General features: G+C 39.2%; 1 protein-coding gene across 4 annotated transcripts in view; it reads left to right on the forward strand.

Moving 5' to 3' along the window:
* TPD52L1 (TPD52 like 1) overlaps positions 1–14424 on the forward strand; it is a 72805-nt gene extending 58381 nt beyond the window's left edge. Inside the window, exons 4-8 of one of the 4 annotated variants that reach the window (XM_036248644.1) lie at positions 1851–1952; positions 5308–5322; positions 6873–6911; positions 9832–9892; positions 14002–14424. In XM_036248644.1, the coding sequence (XP_036104537.1) occupies positions 1851–1952; positions 5308–5322; positions 6873–6911; positions 9832–9892; positions 14002–14127 (343 nt within the window). In that variant the 3' untranslated portion in view covers positions 14128–14424. Of the gene's footprint in view, positions 1–1850; positions 1953–5307; positions 5323–6872; positions 6912–9831; positions 9893–11348; positions 11431–14001 lie in introns of all 4 variants that reach the window. The other 3 variants (XM_036248642.1, XM_036248641.1, XM_036248643.1) reach the window with 3 other exon arrangements.
* The last annotated feature ends 5621 nt before the right edge of the window (positions 14425–20045 follow it).

Raw genomic sequence — 20045 nt, forward strand, 5'->3', positions numbered from 1 at the left:
TCTCTATAGATAGAAGGAGTAGGGATACAGAAATGCAGCATTGTGGTGGGCCATTTAATCCGGCGTGCTTCGTTTTAATAAGTGTTCAGCCTTTGCTAACCCATGAGATTCTCCTACTAATAAGCCCCTCTGAGTTGTACCACTGCCCAATTGCTAGGTCTACAAAGGGGAGAAGATTTTGGAAAGGAATTCAAACAATGTCATCTTTTGAAAAGCTTAATAACATTATCCTTTAGAAGAAGGAGCAACATTCTAACATTCAGCATAAAAAAAAAAAAAAAATACACAGTGCTTGAAAATTGAAGTTTAGCTTATGATTTATTTACTCTTTGATTTTGTGCTTCTAAGATTTCCAGACCATTATGGTCAGCAAGGATTATTATCTTTTTATGAGGAGCCTGTTGGCACACCGTTGAGTTCAGAAGTGCCAGTGAAGATTAAAGACCTGGTTTTCAAAGATGCACATAGCCACCCTCTCACAGTCGTTCATTCTTCTTACCTTCCAGCTTTCATCTCATCACGCGAGGCCTGAAGTAGATTTTTTTCCCCTAGATTCAAGAGGTATATCTATGTTTTGATAACCTGTGTAGAGAAACTTTGGGGAAAAAAATAAGCCTAAATATTTTTAGTATCTTTTAAATCCCATAATATAGAAATGTTTATGCTCTAAAGTACCTTCCTGTAAAATGATTGCTGAATTTTTATTTATCCTCACCCAAGGACATTTTTTTGCATTTATCTTCAGATAGAGCGGCAGGGAGTGGGGGGGGGGGGGAGGAGAGAAACATCAACATGAGAGAGACACATTGACTGGTTGCCACTTATGGCCTCATGTCAGGTCTGTGCATCCCTCTCTGATCCACCACCTTCTCTGTTCTTACTGCCACGTGTCCCCATTCAGGGCCAGGGGGGCACCCTCTTTGATCATCCCTTCATTCATCTAGTATTTACTGAGTTTCTCCTGTGACCCTCTGCCACATACTGGGACCCAAAGATGAATGGCTTCCTGATCCTCAAAGGGTCAATCTAGTGGGGGCATAGGCTGTGAACAGATAGATCATTGCAGTACTGTATTCCTAAAACTGTTCTTGAAATTCTTAAATTCTATGTCTTTCTTATTCGCAGATATAAGTATTAGATAAGTAACTCAAATACTAGTTATATTTGTCTTTGTGTGGCCAGTTTTACCCACAGTAATAGGTAAAACTTACATTTCCCTTTGAAATATACATTTTTTAAAAATTTCAGTGTTACCATTGATGCCTACCTTGTTCATTGACAGGTGTCTCTTCATAAAGTTAATACACTTTTTTAAAAAACATGTTTTTATTGATTTTTTTTTTTTAGAGAGAGAGAAAGGGAGAGAGAGATAGAAACATCGATGTGAGAGAGAAACATTGATCGTCTGCCTCCTGCATGCCCCGTACTGGGAATCAAGCCGGTAACCTGGGCATGTGCCCTGACCAGGAATCGAACTGGCGACCTCTCAGTCCATAGGACTGCTCTCAATCCACTGAACCACACCAGCTGGGTGATAATACACTTCTTTAAGGATGACTCTACTCTTAGAACAGTTTCACTCTTTGTGATTAAAGATCTGCACATTCAGATCTATGCTACATATGAAGCTGTATTTTTCCTGAATTCAGATTTAATGTTCTGACTTTCCCTCTAATGAGCGGCAGCCCACCCATCATTCCCAAACGATGACTAGAAACACTAATTTCTGCGGCTCGTCTTCTTCCCAGATCTGTTTAGGAAAGGGAATTTTCAAAGTAAGAAGAGAGATGGATGAAGAATGTTTTATGGGTGATCGTGATATATAAACTGTTGTTCTGTTTTACTTCTAGCTACAAGAAGACACATGAAACCCTGAGCCACGCAGGGCAGAAGGCCACGGCTGCTTTCAGCAATGTTGGGACAGCCATCAGCAAGAAGTTCGGAGACATGAGGTACTGTGGGAGAGAACCGCGTGAATGGTGCTAAGCCTTGGCTTTCGGGGGGCGGGGGGTATCTATTGGCTGGTCTTCCTAACATATTCTTGTTTTGCATTATTGGATTAAAATATTATGTGGCAGATAGTGGTTGGTGACTGAGATACATTTTTATATTAGGACATTTTCTGACTGAAGGTCAGCTTAGTGGCAGGCCTGGTCCCAAAGGTGCCTTTACCACTAGGACCTGACCTAGTGAAAATAGAAGATAGAGGATGTCTTTAATCACTAGCAATGAGGTGGGATTTCCAAAGAATGCAGCATACACTGAATTTTAATTATTATAATTTAAACAATAAGTTAAAATATGCATTCAGTGGAATATGCTCTGAGAAACTATTCTAGTTACAGTTTTGTATACATTTATCTAGTATTTTTTCTATGCTAAATACATATGTATTATTTTACTCCAAAAAGGTACCATATGGTATATATTTCCGGTCGTTTTTTTTTCCCTTCACTTTAGCAATATTGTGACTATGTTAATAAATATCTATTACAATTTCATTTTTAATTGCTGTATTATCTTCCAGTGTATAGCTGGAAGACTCCTTGCACATTTTGGTTATTTTCAGTATTTCACTATCATATAAAATTAGGGTGAACATCAAGATTTTGAACTGAGAATCAAATGTCCTCACTATAGTCACCAGAAAAGCATTGCAATATTGACCATTATGTTTTAAATTATGTGCTAAGGAGTTATCTTATATAGAATTGTTACTCTACTGGTTTTTGCTTGTTTAAATACCTATCATAGTTTATTTCTAATTTAGCTGAAATACTTATGGGATTTATAGAAAATATGTTTTTATTGATTTTTTTAGAGAGAGAGGAAGGGGGAGAGATAGAAATATAGATCGGCTGTCTCCTGCACGCTGCCTACTGGAGATCAAGCTTGCAACCCTGGCACGTGCCCTGACTGGGAATCGAACTGGGACCTCTCAGTCTATGGGATGATGCTCAATCCACTGAGCCACACCGGCCAGGCTATGAAATTTTTCTTTATAAAACAATTCCATTTTTCTCTAGAAATAAAATTTATTGTATAAAAACTTTTGAAGTACATTTTAAAAGTGCTTCTTTTAAAAAGATCTATGTGTATTATTTCACCAGATTCTTAAACTATTGATTTTTTATTACCCTGCAGCTTTGATACGTAGAGGCAAATATGTATATCTTTGTGTTTAAGTTATTTTTTGCTTCAAATATTGCTAGATTGTGCCCAATATTAACACACCATCTTAACAACTTGGCATTTGTGAGGCTAGAGTTAGGTAACTACATGTACATTAATCTGAGTATTTTTACTAATAACGCAATAATGAAAGCCATTGAAATTCTTCATAGCAGCATGTGATTAACAGGTAAACATTCTGGATTATTAACTAATCTTCATTTAATTACAAATAAAATTTGCAGTAATTTCAGTGGCATTAAAACATTTATCTAAACTATTTAAATAATTTCTTACATAACAAAGACCCTATTTTCTGTTATATCCAAGAAAATAGATTTTGCCATGTTTATAAAATTCATTCTCCACATACTTTAAATCATTCACTTCAATACTGAGACCTCAGTGTTTTGAGGGGACTTATAAACACCCCTGAATCTTGTTTAAAATACATGTTTCCAGATTGCACCTCTCTGAGGTTGAGCCTCAGTAAGTCTTTTGTGAAGCCTAGAAATCTGCTTTAGTAACATGGTCCCAGGTGATTCGACTTCAATGGTCAGGTTGTGAGGAAGCCAGATGTAATTTAGCTTGTGTGGACCTGAGTTTTGTCAGCTATGAAATCAGAATAAGAGTAACAATGTCAAGTTATTTTAAAAGCAGCAGAAGAGAGCCTGCCATGTATCAGCACTCCATCAATGCTAGTTTTTATCTTGACCAAGTGACCATCTCAGTGACAAAGTGGCCCCATCTGGCAGGAAATGAGAAAGAATCCATTAAGAGGAGCATTCTGTATTTCGTAAAGGCTCTGCTCATTGTTTTTCTAAGTAGTAAGGAAAAGATACTGTATTTTGCATATGCAATATGTTGACATATTCGTGTTCATACACTAATTGGGTACGATATCAAGGTTGTGTTAACTGCCTTTCCTCCTGTTACTGTGTGGCTTTATTTTAGTGTAATGGATAACCTGTTTTTCAGGAGTTCTAAACTTTTTGCTAATTATTGCCCCATGTAGAGGATGCAACATTTGCATTATGAACTGTGACTAGTTTAATATTGGGAAATGTAACCTGTGTTCCTGGAGATGCAGATCATGGTCCGGTACTATTTTGTAGACCTATATTTCCAGAGCTACATTTTTCTTTAACTATAACATATAACATTTTATATAAATGAGGATAAATCTTTGTGAAAGCAACATGTTTTGCAAAGGATTTTTAGTTTTAAGTTATGCAAGAAGAAGTAATATAAGTAAAAGTCATATCTGAAAATTGCTTAAGTTTAATAAATATTCTTAAGTGAAAACAATTAATAAGTTTTTGTTTTTTGTTCAAATTAATTTGCCATTTTATAAAATAGCAGTGAGGGAAGTTTTAAATTTTATTGCAAACATGTTGCTTTAAATCCGTTTTTACTTTAAAAGTATATAATTCTATATTTTTATTAGTTAGATGATAAAATTCACTTGTGCATTCTGAGAACAAATTTCCAATTTTATTTTTTAAATTGCCAACAAAGTTCAGATACCTGGGAAGAAAAACAGTACCTCTAGCTTTTCTTTAAAATAATTCCAAGTTAATATGTACAGATTTTGAAAACCTAGAATTTGGGCCATTTTGTAATTGAATGAAAAGTCCTATGTTGGGATTTAATTTATGTTTTGTAAAAAGAAGTAATATTTCCAAAACTGAGATTTTCATTCTAACCTGATTACTATTCAGTGAAGTCCCTTAGCCCTGTCATGGAATTACTGGGTCTCCTCTATCCATAAAATAACATTGTTAAAAGCTACCTAACTAAAATGTTCCCTGTGAAGTTAAAATGAGGTCACATTTGTGAAAGTACTTTGAAGAAAAGCAAGCCATTGATCTCGTGCTGTTCTCTTTGGAGGAGGCACATCATTTTGTTAGAGAATTTCACCATCCTTAGATATCCATGAGAATAATAGTTAGAAGCACACTTACAAGTTGGTAACATAAGACATTAAAAAGTTAGTAGATTGAAAAAGTGATGAATGGAATTACCATTTGCTTTGGGGCTCTTGGAAGAGGGGACAATGGCCTGTGTGGTGTTTCTTTCCACCCTGATGTGCTAACTCTGCTCCTGTCCTTCTCCCCTGTGCTGCCCTGGCTGCAGGTCTCACTCCATCGGGTAAGCGCTGCCTCGGGCCCTGCGGGCCCCCCCCCCCCCCGTCCCTCCTTCCCAGAGCTCTCTTCCTTCCGCACTGTGGGTGTGCCTCAGCCAAAAACCGCATCTCCTTTCCCGAGAGTGTTCATGGCCAGGGAGTCACAGGCTATAGGGCACCTAATGCATTTGAATTTACCTATTTATCTCATTTCTGGATGATTTATGCTGGTTTCTCTTGCTGGAAAGTCTCTTTTTCTGCATCATTTCTTTTTATATTAGCAGAGGTCCTTCCTCAACAGAGAAGAAAAAAAGGAATGTGGATATTGAGAGCTGTGTATTTTTATAAAACTTAGAGAAAGTAAGGTCAAGAAACAGAAAATTATCTTCTCTAGATTGTCATGTTTTTCTGAACATCTTGTAACTTGGGGATGGTTCATCTTCAATTTTCTGTACCTTCTGAAATTGAAGAGGAAAAAAGTTACTGGAGAAGTACGTATACTAGGAAGTGTGCTGTGAATTAAGCTTTTTTTTTTTTTTTTAAGCTGGAATCTCATTATATACTTTTTGGAATTTGTTTTTCTGAGAAAACTCTCTATATTTAAAGAGATTAATAGGTTGATTATGCTGATGGATTTCTTTTCGTAATTATTTTTGAAATGTAATTTCTGAGGAAATATTTTGCCTATAGTTTCCAAATGGAGTGTCCAAGGTAGGACAGTAAGTATCCCCTGAATTTCTTTGTCCTTTGTCTTTTGTGTTCTCATCAAGTGCTGCCCATGCTAATGACCTCAGTGGATGTTGCTGGGGAAGGGCAATGAGTCTGGTCCCTTCCCAGTTAGCTTCTTGGGAGTAGAGAAAGCAGGGGTGGTGTTGGACTGTGTACCGGCCCAGGAAATGAACCTCATTTGGCTTGTTCCTCCACCCTGCCTGGTTTCTGAGTGAAACACAGAAACTGTAGGTAATCAATCAGAGGGAAAGTGAGTCGGCTGCTGTTGGATTAACAGGGCGAGAAGGCCGAAAGTCTTAGGGTTCTCAGAAATGTGGATATTTGGATTGATGATATGGAACAGATGCAGAAGTCCCTGCTCCCATATCTGACTGCGTGAACTGTGTTTGCCTGACACCTTAACTACATATATTCCTCTGAAGGGTTTCTCTACAATGAACAATTCACTTTCACCTGTCCAGCTCTACTTCCTGCATAAGCCCTTCCTTCTTCTTGGCCAGGAGAAGGGGGTGGATGCCCCCTGGATCTTCAGGTGATGCCCAGGGACCACTGGGCTGACCTGGAGGAAACCAGCCATTCTCCTCAGACTTCCTGGCCTACAGGGAACCCACAGGAAGTAAAATACTATGCAGTTATGGACCACCTACTCTTCCTTCATACCTTTGGAATCAACTGTGGCCCATGCTATCCAATGAAAACAAACAGCATCTTGGTGGGGTGACAGCAGATACTTCAGATAGTTGAGGTTGCTGTTTTAGAAGTGTGAATAGGGAGTTTCTCCTGTACTTATATTGTACTATCTTCTTTTTCTTTCTTTCCTTCCCTTTAATCTGCTTTTGCCCTGAAGCTACTCCATCCGCCACTCCATAAGTATGCCTGCTATGAGGTAACGTGTGTCAATTATTTTATGTAATATCAATGCAGAAGATGTATGAAGTGTTACTTTATTGATATTTACTTTGTGTGTGTTTTTTCTCCTTCTTTATATGAAAGGAAGTGCCATGACCTACTTAATTTTCTTTTCTGATGGTCCTCAGGAGAAAAGGGTGACAATTCTGTAAAAGTATTGTAGGTGCAATGAGCTTGGGCCCTGGAATAAGTTATTTATACCCCAGTCTTCATTCTCCTGCCTGTATACTGGGAGAAATAAAAGCTGCTTCATATCGTTGTTGTGAGATGTAAACAAAGTAACCTGTGTAAAGCACTTAGCACAAGGCCCAGAACATTCTGAGCACACTTGCAAAGGTGGAAATATGTTTATTTTCCTGGAATTAAATGCAAGCCTGGAAGAAAGTTGAAATGAAAGGACAGGAGATTAGGAGGGCTACAGGTTTAGAAAGGATATCATTAGGATTCTTTAAGATATAAATTAATGTGAGGTATCTGTTGAACAATAAAAATGTCATTAAAATTACTGGCTAGATAAAAACTGAGAAAGATGTTCTCTGATTCCAGTTAGCCTGACTTTCTGATACAGTCAGATAAAATCAAGCCAATAGTCACAGAATGTAGAGTGAACATTAGATTACGAATTAGAGGATACAGGTTGCAAGTGAACTCTGCCAAGAATGAACTTTGCAACTTTGGAAAACTCACTTCTATAATATCAGTGTCATCAGGTTTACAATAAGAGGCTAGAACCAGATTACTGCTTTCCCATGGGGCTTGCCTTGGGTTGCCATGGTGATGGTGGGAGACTGGAATCAAGGCCCTGGGACCCTCCCCCACTTCACTTAGAACTGGGCCTAAGTGCTTTGTGTGATACCTGCTTTGTATCACATATTGTGGTGTGATTACATTATGCAGGGGGTTCAGTTACTCTAATTAGTTTGAGAGCACCAAAGGCAATTTCTTTCTGGGGTCATTTGCAGTGCTAAAAGTTTGTAGTTGTATATGATATGATTAAATCTGAGTAAACAGTTGCTCCCTGTTCTCTAGTGTGTATTGTACTGTCATTTAATTAGAAGAATGCCTGTTTTATTATGTCCTAGATGTCTCTTCTACACTGGGGTTATTTGGTTTCTCTGGGAATTTAATAACAGTATTCAATTTTTCTAATTTGGTGGTGGAGAGCATAGATTCAGGATTGCTTACTTTGTACTTGAGTGACTTGCTCCCCCTAGCATAAAAAGAGCCAAACTGAGCAGTTACTGAGGCTCTGAGCTCCTTGACTTGCCAAATTTAAGTCTAGAGATTGTAAAAATTTAACATAATTTTGCTCTGTGAACCAGGAGTCCAGATAGTGGCTTATGGGTCAAATTCAGTCTTCAAAACTTGCCTGAGATTAACTTTAAAAGAAAAATGATTTTGCTCATCTAACATATACCCATGAACCATTAGACAAACTATCTGCCCACTGTGGCCTAATGTAACTGATGGATGACAATTGTCATGTGAGCAGGCTTGGCCAATAGAACTTGCAGTGGAGGTCAGATGCCAATAAATGTCTACTTTTGAGTCATTCAAGTATAATTTCATGAATATTCTTAATGAAACAGGTATTGCAGAGGATTATTCATAGGTATTTGACTCGTGTTTGAATCAAATACAAGATGTGATGCCAAGCTCAGGCATTCTGATCTCACCGCTGGGAATTCATGCAGTCAGAATGCAATGCATTTCTGATCATCTGGCATGTCAGAGTATTAGGAGACAATCCCCAAGAAAGCCAAATTTGCTCAAAAACGTCCTCTGCATTACTGCACCACTCCCCCAAAAGTATTAGAGCAATGTTTCATCCCACACCACACAATGAGGCCCATATTTTATAGCCTTTCTCGCCTTTCTCCTTTCTGAAGTTTCTCCAAGCCATTCCTCTTATTTTATTTTATCTGCACTCAAGACAGAATGAGTGGCTCAACTGAATTATTTGATCTGGAAATGATGGCAATCCTTGTTGCTGAAAGCTGACATGGATACAAGATTTAAGATGAATTTTTTAGTTCAGTTCTTGTTTCTTTGGTTGGATTTGGTGATATTAATCTTAATGGTAATGTCATTAAATCATGTCATGGCCAAATTTAGTATAGGAAACCAAAAAGCACCAAATGAAATTATTTAATGCTTATAGTTACAAATGGTATAGAGGTCATTTCACCCAATGATGAGTCACAAATAAAATGTCAATAGACTGTGAAGATTCTCTCCGGTAAGAGAACAAGTAGGTACATCCTCTTCAGAAGGAAAAATACCATATGCTAATAACACCATTTTGACCAAACATTAGACAAGTACTATTTCAGCTTATAATAAAGCATTGGCTTTCAAAAACACTGCTTTTTGGAAGATGAACAAATGATTACTTTTGAAGGCATGGAAAGGAAAAACTTATAAACTTTTTTTTTTTTCTGAGCTTTTTCTGTCTTGTCTCACATTCACTGAAATAAATAACTTTAAAATTCCAAGTGGGAAAACTCAAACATGACATTCTTTAGATAAACTCTGCATGCTTACCAAAAAAAGAGAGAGAGAGAAAGCTGGGAAAAAGTTTTGTGATAGCAACTCATTTGACTCATTGATAATGACTCAGGGTACAGGATAGAATTATTACATGTGTACCATTGCCAAATGCTATATTACTCCACAGTTAAGTATCTGACTATTTTACTTAGAAAAATTCCTTGTCAAGCTTTAGTTTCTGGATCTAACCTAGCAGAAGTGAAATATATGTTAAAACATGGCTGGTGTAGGTGGCAAACCGTCAGCTGGCTCTGGTGCAGACCTGTTTATAAGAGAAGAAATCAGACAGCATAGTTGCTAAGACAGGTAGGTCTTTGGAGCTGACCTCTCTTTTTTTGTTATTTTAGGAATTCTCCTACTTTCAAATCATTTGAGGAGAGGGTTGAGACAACTGTCACAAGTCTTAAGGTACAGATGAAGTGAATTTTTGTCATCGGGGCCATTGAATCAGAACAGCATAGTCGCTGCCGCCGTTAGTTCCAGAGGTGGGGCTGCCAACCCTTGGTGCAGTCAAGAAGGCAGCCTTGCAGTCAGGCTTCACGTATAAACTTACAAACGAAACCAGGGTTGAATAGTGTTACTGTATCCTTGCAAAGCTGTTCGTATATGCCACCAGGAAGGAACTGTTCACTAAAGTAAATTCGGGTTTATTTCATCTCTTTGCTGGTTAGCTGCTTAGAACTCTTAATGCTACTCCTTGAAGAACAGATAAGTGAGAGGATGTGGATGGAACAAAGGGTCTGTGAAATCTGAATTTAGAGTGTAAGTTCAATAACAAGTCAAAGCTCCTCCGGTTTGGACATGGACTAGCAAAAACAAATGTGTCTTCAGGTATTATACTGCCATTCACTGCCTGTCAGCTGTCTAAACTCAATTCCCATATTAAGCACAGCAGTTTGGTTTTCATGCAGGGAAAATAGAGCCGAGTCACAAAATGCATTGTTTTGTAATAGTTCATTTGATCCCTGGATATATTAAAAATATGCCCGCGGCATACATAGTAGAAGCTAGAAGAAATCCATTGAGTTTATTACTTGAGTGTAGATAAGTTAGTTTACAGATGAATAAAAAAGAGCAAAATTAAACTCAGTCTAATCTTAAAATGTATAGAACTTTGAAAACAGAAAAAATCATTGGAACTACCAAGATTAGTTTTTTAAAGTTATCACCTAAACAGTGACTTAACTATATCTTGATATCATTATCACTGCTTTGCAGACCATCCATTTCTGCATTTCCCTATTACTGAGAAAATTAAGAATATAGATGATCTTTAACTAGATCAGATATTTGCCCATGCTGATTATCCAGCTGCTTCTGAATCCCCTATCACCATACTGCTCTCCCATGTGCTGCCTGAGAAGGGTCTACAGGTCCTAGGAGCTCTTACTGATTTTGGTCAGTACTGGAAGGAGGTCTTTTACTGGAAGACCTTCCGGGTCTTTCCCCTTAGGGGAGAGTCTTGAACATAGTCTTCTTCTCATACTTTATTAGGCCCCTGATTTGGTGTTGAAGGCCCAGGAATGAAATTATCACTTAGCATCTATCAAGCCTTCATAGGTTTCATTTACCAGCAGTTTCTAGTTGTGCAGTTTCATGCTTCTGCTTGTCAACATCATCACTTTGAGTGACCAGTAGGAGCCATTAAATTGCACCCATTGTAGGGAAAGCTTTTGACAGGGAGGGACGTGCCATATCTTGGACATTTCTCTTGCTAGAATTTCTAGTTTTTAAAACAAAAGGCTCAAAAAAATCCTAGGAGTCAATTTCTCAACATTTAGTTCTCAGCCCAAGACATTCCAAAGAGGATGGATTCTGCTGCTTGTTAGACAAGTTCTGACATAGTAGAAGTTGTGCTTTGTAGGTTTTCTTTAGAAGAAGGAGCTATGAAGAAGCAAAAGAAGAATAAAGAGCAACCTATTTTCATTTGCTTTTAGGAAACTCTGGTAAGCTCACAGTTCACATATGATTTTATGATTTAAGTGTTTGACCCACACTCTCAGCTTCTCACTGTCTTACCTCATTGGGATGGAAGGTATAGAGCCTGCCTCCTCCTTCAAACACGCACAAACTAACTCGAGCGACTGATACTAGCCTGCGTCAAGACCTCCTGAAGCTGGATTCTGCATCTGCCTGATGGTCCATGGGTCTAACGACACTCACATCCCACTGGCTTCCCACATCCTGGTCAATGCCTAGTTCCTCTTTTTCTGCCTACCCATGGGAAAGAGCTAATGCTCACACTTTGTGTGAAACCTCCCACTTCCTCAGTAATTACAAAATTTTCATTCCTTTTTTTCTTCAGACTAAATAATAGATGTTTAACCCTGCTTTATATAGCTTCTTTTCTGCATAGTTTACTTTTGTGTCCTAAATCTTTTACAAAACATCTATCATTTTCTTCAACTGTGGATGCTGAGGCTGTTTTATATGCTGCATTGCCATTTTTGCATACTGTTTTAAACTTGATTTTTAAACAAAAAGGCAAGATACTTATTGTTTCTTTGTGTCCTTTCAACCAGTTATTTTGTTATGAGCGATTAAGAAGCCCAATTCATTAATTCAAATACAATTTTTTTGCAAAGAACAATTATAATCTTGAGGACACAATGACAACTTCTTGGATGAAAAATCATTGTGAAAGGAAGGGTCCAAGAGGGGTTTATTATTCACATCTTTGCTAAGCCGGTCCTTGCCTAAAGGAGTGTAGTGTGCAGTCATTAAACCCACGTGACTAGGAAACTCCTCATTTCACTCCTTTTGCCAAATTGCTTTATTTCAAAGTGGTCCCTTCTTTCTTTCTTTTTCTATTTTGATGTGAGAAAAATTAAGAAGCAGGAGAGAAGAATGAAACAAAGCCCAGAAGAAAACATCAGTAATTTGTATTGATCTGATTCAATACTGTGTGTAACTTCTATTGCAAAAAAACAAAACAAAACAAAACAAAAAAACGAATGAAACAAAGAGGAGAATGGGAACTATTAATAGAGTAAATTACATTGGATGAATCTTGTTTCTCTTAGGAAAGAAATAATCATTGTGAGAAAAAAAAATCACATAATTGAAAGCAACCCTCTTTCTTCCCAGTGCTAAAATAATACCGATCAGAGAAATCAATGCTCTGTACCAGAGGCCTGCAAAGTAAGGCTTGTGGACCAAATCTAGCTGGTCACCTATTTTTGAGTGGCCTGTAAGCTAAGAATGGTTTTGACACTTCTTAAATGCTGAAAAAAAGAAAACAGAAAAATAATATTTGTGACCTGTGACAATTAAATTGCATGAAATTCACTCAGTGTTCATGTAGTCTCTCTAAAACACAGCCATGCTCATTCACTTATGCATTGTCTTTGGCTGATTTCTACACCGGCTAATTTGAATATTTGTGATTCCCAAGCCTAAAATATTATCTGTCACTTTCCAGAATAAATTCCCCGACCTCCAGCAGATGGAAAAATTCAATTTAGTAATTTAATTTAAAAGAGGTAGAAAGAGATTTTAGTGACAATTGGAGAAAAGTGTGTTTGTTTTGCAATGATTGAACTATTTTAAACCCTGGTTAAGGTTTTAAAAGGGCAGGCTAGGCAGTAGGCAGATACATTCATTCCTCAGTGTGGCTTATGTCCTTGTCAGGATCACTTTGGAGACAGTGAGGTGTAGACAGCAAGCAGATTGAGAACAGCAACATTATATAGTCCACACCGTTCTTTTCCTCAGAGTTTTTCTCCATATTGTTAATGGTTAAAGAAAGGCCAACGTGACTATTATGGAGACTTTCATTAAGCATTCTGGATGAGTAAATATTTTTTTGAAGAACTTTTTAATAAGGAAGCTTTCAAAATACTTAACCATATTTCTTAATTATAAATTTTTCTTCCTGATTCTATGCTTATTAACCAATAAGTACACACAAAAAGAGCCTTGAAAAGCATACTAACTGAATTTTAAGGAATATTCCTCCTTTAAAGGCAATGGCCTAGAAAGATGTGAAGTGACCAGTGCTTAAGACTTTAATCATCTCCAACTCTGAAACCAGAGATCAGAAACATGTTCCGTTGAGCCCCTCTGCCTTCTCGAGACATTTGTCAAAAATGCAGGCTGCCTTGTTAAATCTCAAGTAGAAAACTTAAGTGAAGTCACTTAAATCCATCCATACATTTGTAAACTTGGGGGAATATCTAGAAAATCCAGTTGCTTTTATTAATTAAATCGCTTCTCTGGGTGAGTAGATGGATCGAATCCACAGATCCAGTTATGCTCCTGGAGGGACTGGGAATCTTACACATAGAAGTGAGAAAGAGAATGCTGCTAAAATTGTACAAGATGAAAGTTTCTATTCCCATTCCGGAACCCAAGTATGAATGACATCAGGCACCCTGCCAAAGGAAACTGACTGCTCTACATCCTTTACAAACCCTCTTAAGAACAAAAAGTATTTCTGAACTTGAGAGGAATCAATGTTATAAAAGCATTACAGAAAGAATGAACTAACTGCATTTTTTCGTCTCTGCCCCTTTCAGACGAAAGTAGGCGGGACGAACCACGGGGGAGGCAGCTTTGAAGAGGTGCTCAGCTCCACGGCCCACGCCAGCGCGCAGAGCTCGGGGGGCGCCCCGCGGCGGGCGGAGGAGGAACTGCAGTGCTAGGGCCGACGGCTGCCCAGGTCCATCATCCCCCTGCACACCTAATATGAAGACCAAAATCCCACTGGGAAAATCCAGGCCTCTCCACAAAGTTTCATAAAATGATTTCCATTCGTATTTGTGTTGATAATGGACCACTTGAGCACACACTTCATTATTCACAGATCGTCTTTTTAAATGTCCTGAGTTGAGCAGGTACAAAATTGGTCATGACCCATCTCTTTGTGTAACCCAAACATACTTTTTCAAACGTGAGCAATTAATTATATGCTTTGATGTTTGCTCGGACACCTTTACCATATGCATGTCTTTGAAGGCTGAGTAAGCACCCCGTTTCAGTTCTGTCAGTCCACTGGATAGAGCTCTTTCTGTCCCCAGCAATGGGATAACACTTGGACATTTCATCAAACTGCTTGTGGTCTGCCTCAACTACATTAATCACATGTTTATTTAAGCAATTAAAATAATTGATTTTAATGATGACTTTGAGTTCCTAATTTATTTATGTCTTCAGGGATATTGATGACCTTAAAAGGTGGTGCTAATCTGGTGAATTTGGGAGACAACATGTAAGTAACTATAATCTCAGCTACTATAGGATGCTAAGACAGTCTTCAATTGTAAAAGTCTCTCTAATCTACATAGAGGCTTCATTTCCTCACTGCCCCATTACTCCAGAGCTGCTGGTTTCTCCCTCACTTCGCATGTGAAAGTTGACATGCAGTAGTCTCAAGTGTCCCACAGCTGCTAAGGCATTTGCATGCAATGGACGTAACCTTTTACTAAGAGAAAATGACATCTGATCAAGACCATATACGAAATTATACCACAACAAAGAACGTAGTCTTCTTTATTCAGTTTCCCTTTCTGCAGTTTCAGTTACCCACGATCAAACTCTGTCCAAAAATAGTAAGTGAAAAATTCCAGAAATAAACAATTCATAAGTTTTATTTATTTATTTATTTATTTATTTATTTTTTAAATCTTTATTGTTGAATGTAGAATGCATTATAGATGTTCCTCATTTTTCCCCCATTGACCCCCTCCTCCCAACTCCCGACCCCCTCCCGCCTTTTCCCACGCTATTGTCTGTGTCCATTGGTCATGCATAGAAGTTCTTTGGTTTATTTCTTCCCACCCCACAACTCCTTTCCCTTTGAGGTTTGTCAATCTAGCAATGAATTTGTACTTCTTAATCCCTTCACCTTTTTCACCCATTCCCCCAAACCCCTCCCATCTGGCAACCAACAAAATGTTCTCTGTATCTATGAGAATGTTTGTTCTACCTGTTCATTTTGTTTGTAGATTTCATTGTTGATAGACATGTATTCATTGCCATTTTGTTTGTTCATATATTTTATCTTTTTCTTCAAAAAGACCCTTCATCATTTCATATAATAATGGTTTGGTGGTGATGAACTCCTTTAACTTATTCTTGTCTGGGAGACTCTTTATATGGCCATTGATTCTAAATGACAGCTTTGCAGGATAAAGTAATCTTAGTTGTAGGTTGTTGCTTTTCATCACTCTGAATATTTCTTGCCACTCCCTTCTGGCCTGCAGTTTCTTTTGAGAAATCAGCTGACAGCCTTATGGGAACTCCCTTGTAGGTAACTAGCTGCCTTTCTGTTGCTGCTTTTAAGATTCTCTCTTTGTCTTGAACTTTTTGCATTTTGATGATGATGTGTCTTGGTGTGGGCCTCTTGGGGTTCATCTTGTTTGGGACTCTCTGTGCTTCCTGGACTTGTATGTCTGTTTCCTTCACCAAGTTAGGAAAGTTTTCTGCCATTATTGTTTCAAACAGGTTTTCGATTTCTTGTTCTCTCTCTTCTTCCGGCACCCCCAAGATGCGAATGTTGGCATGCTTGAGGTTGTCCCAGAGGCTCCTTACATTCTCCTCATTTTTTTTGGATTCTTTTTTCTTTTTGCTGTTCTGATTGGGTGTTTTTTGCTTCCTTATATTCCAAATCGATGGTTTGCTTCTTGGCTTTACCTTCTCTACTATTGAATCTGTGTAAATTATTCTTTATTTCAGTTAATGCCTCCTTTATTTTTGACTGTGCATCCATCATTTCTGACTGGTCCTTTTTTATGTTCTTGAGGCCCTCACTAAGTTCACTGAGGTTCTCACTAAGTTCATTGAGCATCCTTATAAGCAGTATTTTGAACTCAGCATCTGTTAGGTTGCTTATCTCCATTTCGCTTAGTTCTTTTCTTGGGGTTTTGTTCTGTTTTTCATTTGGGACCTGTTTCTTTGTCTCCTCATTTTGGCTGCCTCCCTGTGTCTGTTTCTGTGTATTACTTAACGAGAGGTATAGGGCTAGCTGAGAACAGATGCTGCTTGTTTGAAAGAATTTAGGAAAATCTGAAGCAGGATTCAAGACAGGCCAATCGCTATGATTAAGCAAGTGGCAACAGCTTGGGTGGGCCTGAAAGTTGGGTGGGGTGGGGCCTCAGGGAGTCACCAGGGCGGGGCTACCAGTGTGAGCCAGGTTGCTGGAGTCCCAGATATGGCCGCTGTCTGCTGCCCCAGGGAAGGGCTCACCAAAGGAACAAAGGCCTCTGACAGCACATTTGTCCCGGAGAAAGCCCCCTCTCCAGCCCTCACTCCAGTGCCAAACAGCTCAGTTCTTCCCTGTATGTCTCTGGCGCCCCTCGAGCTGCCTCCCCTCCAAGCTTAGAGGGAGAGAGTCCGATAAGTCCGTGCGCGGGCCCTTTAAGGAGCTGCCTGGGGCTCCAGCCGCCTCAGCCTCCCTCAGCCTCAGTTCCTGCTGGTTTTTCCAGCCAGAAGTTATGGGGATTCTCTTCCTGGCGCTGGAACCCTGAGCGGGGCACCTGGTGTGTGACAGGGACCCCTCAGTCCTCAGGGAGGACCTTCCCTGAGGACCTTCCCAGCCGAGGTGTCCTCCTGATTTTTATCCGCCACACGTGGGTGTGGGACCAGCCCCTCCGCCCCTCGGGCCTCTGCCCCTCCTACCAGTCTGGATGTGGTTGCTGCTTTAATTCTGTAGTTATAGGACTTCCATTCAGCTTGATTTCAGGCGGTCTTAAATGATGGTTGTTCTGTAGTTTAGTTGTAACTTTGATGTGGTTGTGGGAGGGCAAGATACCGCGTTTACCTACCCGCCATCTTGACCGGACGTCCAATTCGTAAGTTTTAAATTGCACATCATTCTAAGCAGATCACAAAATCTCGAGCTATCCCTCTTTGTCCTGCTGGAGACGTGAATGGCATCTCTCTGTCTAGTGTCTGCAAAATGTATATGCTCCATGCCCATTGGTCCCTCTGTAGCTGTCTCAGTTATCAGGTGGACTGCCTCGGTATTGCAGTGTCTGTGTTCAAGTCAACCTTATTTTGCTTACTAATGGCTCCAAAGGGCAAGAAGAGTAATGTTGGCAATTTGGATAGGCCAATAAGAAGCTGTAAACTGGATGTATGTATAGGGAAAAACAGTATATATAGGGGTATTATCCACAGTTTCTGGCATCCAACGGGGGTCTTGGGTATACCCCATGGATGATGGGGGACTACCATATCTCAATAATCAAAAATTCCAAAGTGAACTGTGATTACAAAATAAACTGGCTTTAAAAAAAGGCCATCTATAAAGTAACCATTTTCACTTTTTAAATACTGTTGCTTTGATGAAAAATATAAATTTACCCTGCAACTTTATCTTAAACTCACGTCTCATAAAGACTATAAACATTGGTAAGTTATGTCAGCAAAGCAATCTGCACTTTACCCTAAATTACACAACTTCTTATAAGTCTGCTCTTGACCGGTAGAAAACAGAGCAAACTGCGTGCTTTGTTATGGAATGCCGTGATACACCAGCCATGCAGTGGTCCATGAAGAGGACACCAGAACCTAAGCTGCTCATCCAGAATTACCTGTCAGCTTGCAGTTTGTTTTACTTTTACTATAAAATGGTGCATAAGGTTGCAAACTTCAACCTCAACACTCTCCTCACTTATCAAATTGGAGTATGAGTGGGTGTGACACTGGAAGATGGTGATGTTAAAAAGTGATTTAAATATAAAAGGTAAAGCAACTTCAAACCTGGTGTTTTCAAATATAATTTCAAACTAATTATATTTTGCAAAATTTTATGATTGCTTTTTTAAAATATGTTTTTTATTTTTTTGGACAGGAAAAGAGAAATGCCAATTAGCGGCCTCCTGAATGCCCCTCCATGGGGTGGAGCCTGCAACCCAGGCATGTACCCACACCAAGAATCGAACCAGACTTCTCAGTCCATGGGATAATACTCAATTCACTGAGCCACACCAGCAGGGCTATGATTACTTTGGATGACCTCTAAAAATGATGCAATCTTTTGTTCTTCACTTTTTACTTAATTTATATTATAAAGAGTATGTATTAAGGCAAATCAAAAATTATCCTGACTCTCCAACAGATTCTCCTCAATCTCACTTTGAATATGAAGACTAGCAAATAACTTAAATAAGGATGCTGGGTGCAGAGAATGCTTTTCACAAGGCACTTCATCAGTCCTTTACCCCAGAGCATATACAGTGATACCTCGGTTCTCGAACGCCTCGGTTTTCGACCAAATCGGTATTCGACCAGGAGATTCAAGAAACTTTTGTCTCGGAATCCGAACAAATATTTGGAACTCGAACTTCCGAGATGAGCCGAGTTGAGCCGAATGGCGTTCATTCGGCCCAGCGCGCCTTGCTTGCGTCATCAGTGTGAGTGCAGAGAGAGAGTCACGCTTTGTGGAGTCACGCTTTCCTATTGGGTTTCATTGCTTCGGTTCTCGAACAATTCGGTTCTCGACCGTCCTCCTGGAACGAACTATGTTCGAGAACCGAGGTATCACTGTATTATAAGACTGTCAGATAAACAGGTTCGGTTAGAATCAACATTTTTTCCAAATACAGAGACACTGAGAATTATGTAACAGCTCATGAAATGCTAGCCCACAAGGAAGAAACAAGGACTTGTTTTGGGGAAAGAACCGTCCCTCCAATGAGCCCCAGGGATTGGGGAGGACTGGTCTGAGGGGTGCCTCCTGCAGCCCTGCCGTTTGCCCTCACCTCCTTTAGTGTTGGGTAGTCTCTCTTCCGCATTCAAAGAAGATAACAAGGAATATTTGGGGGGTTCATGTTGGAAGAGGTCATCAAGAGGATGTGACTGTTGGTTGACTTGCAAGCTGGACCTGGGCAATCAGAGGCTCCTCACCCACACCCGTCCTTGGAATGTACGTTCCCATACTGGGAGCTATTTCAAAGATACCGTAATGCCTTGTTGAGACCATCTGGATGGTATATGTGACTGAACACAGTCAAGTCCTCTTTACTCTTAAGATTCTGGTGGGCAGGTGTGGAGATCTGCCCATCTTGTGACCACCCCTAACAAGCCTCATATGCAAGTTCCCTTTCTTATTAAAACTGCCACCTACCAGTCTGGAGTGGTCTGCCTCTTTCTTCCATCTCTCCTTGCTTTTCATGTATGGTGGCCAGTTTGTGAGCCAACAGTTCAACCCCAGAATAAGTATTTACTCTGCATCACAACTATAGGATTTGCTATTCAGAAAACTAATTCCAGGCAAGTAGCAAGTTATCTTCCAAGAAAAATACTTTTTTTTTTTAAGTGATAATGCTCAAATATTTGCAGACATTGGCTGGTGAATTCAATAGCTATCTTTAAAAAAATTAATCTTCATCTTATTCTTACAATTTTATTTATACCACCATTATATTTCATTGTTTTAAAACATATTACCTCAATAAGGAAGGCATGGCACTGTGTGAACTCTCACTTGGTAGGTAAATGGAAACTGAGAGAATGATGAAGTGACCAGTATTAAGTCTGACCCAGTAGAGGGTTCCAAAGTCTGTGAATTTATAAAAAATATAGCAGGCAAAATATCCCAAATAATACTCCAGGGCCA

This window comes from Molossus molossus, unplaced genomic scaffold, assembly GCF_014108415.1.
Source record: "Molossus molossus isolate mMolMol1 unplaced genomic scaffold, mMolMol1.p scaffold_m16_p_8, whole genome shotgun sequence".
Classification (NCBI taxonomy): domain Eukaryota; kingdom Metazoa; phylum Chordata; class Mammalia; order Chiroptera; family Molossidae; genus Molossus; species Molossus molossus.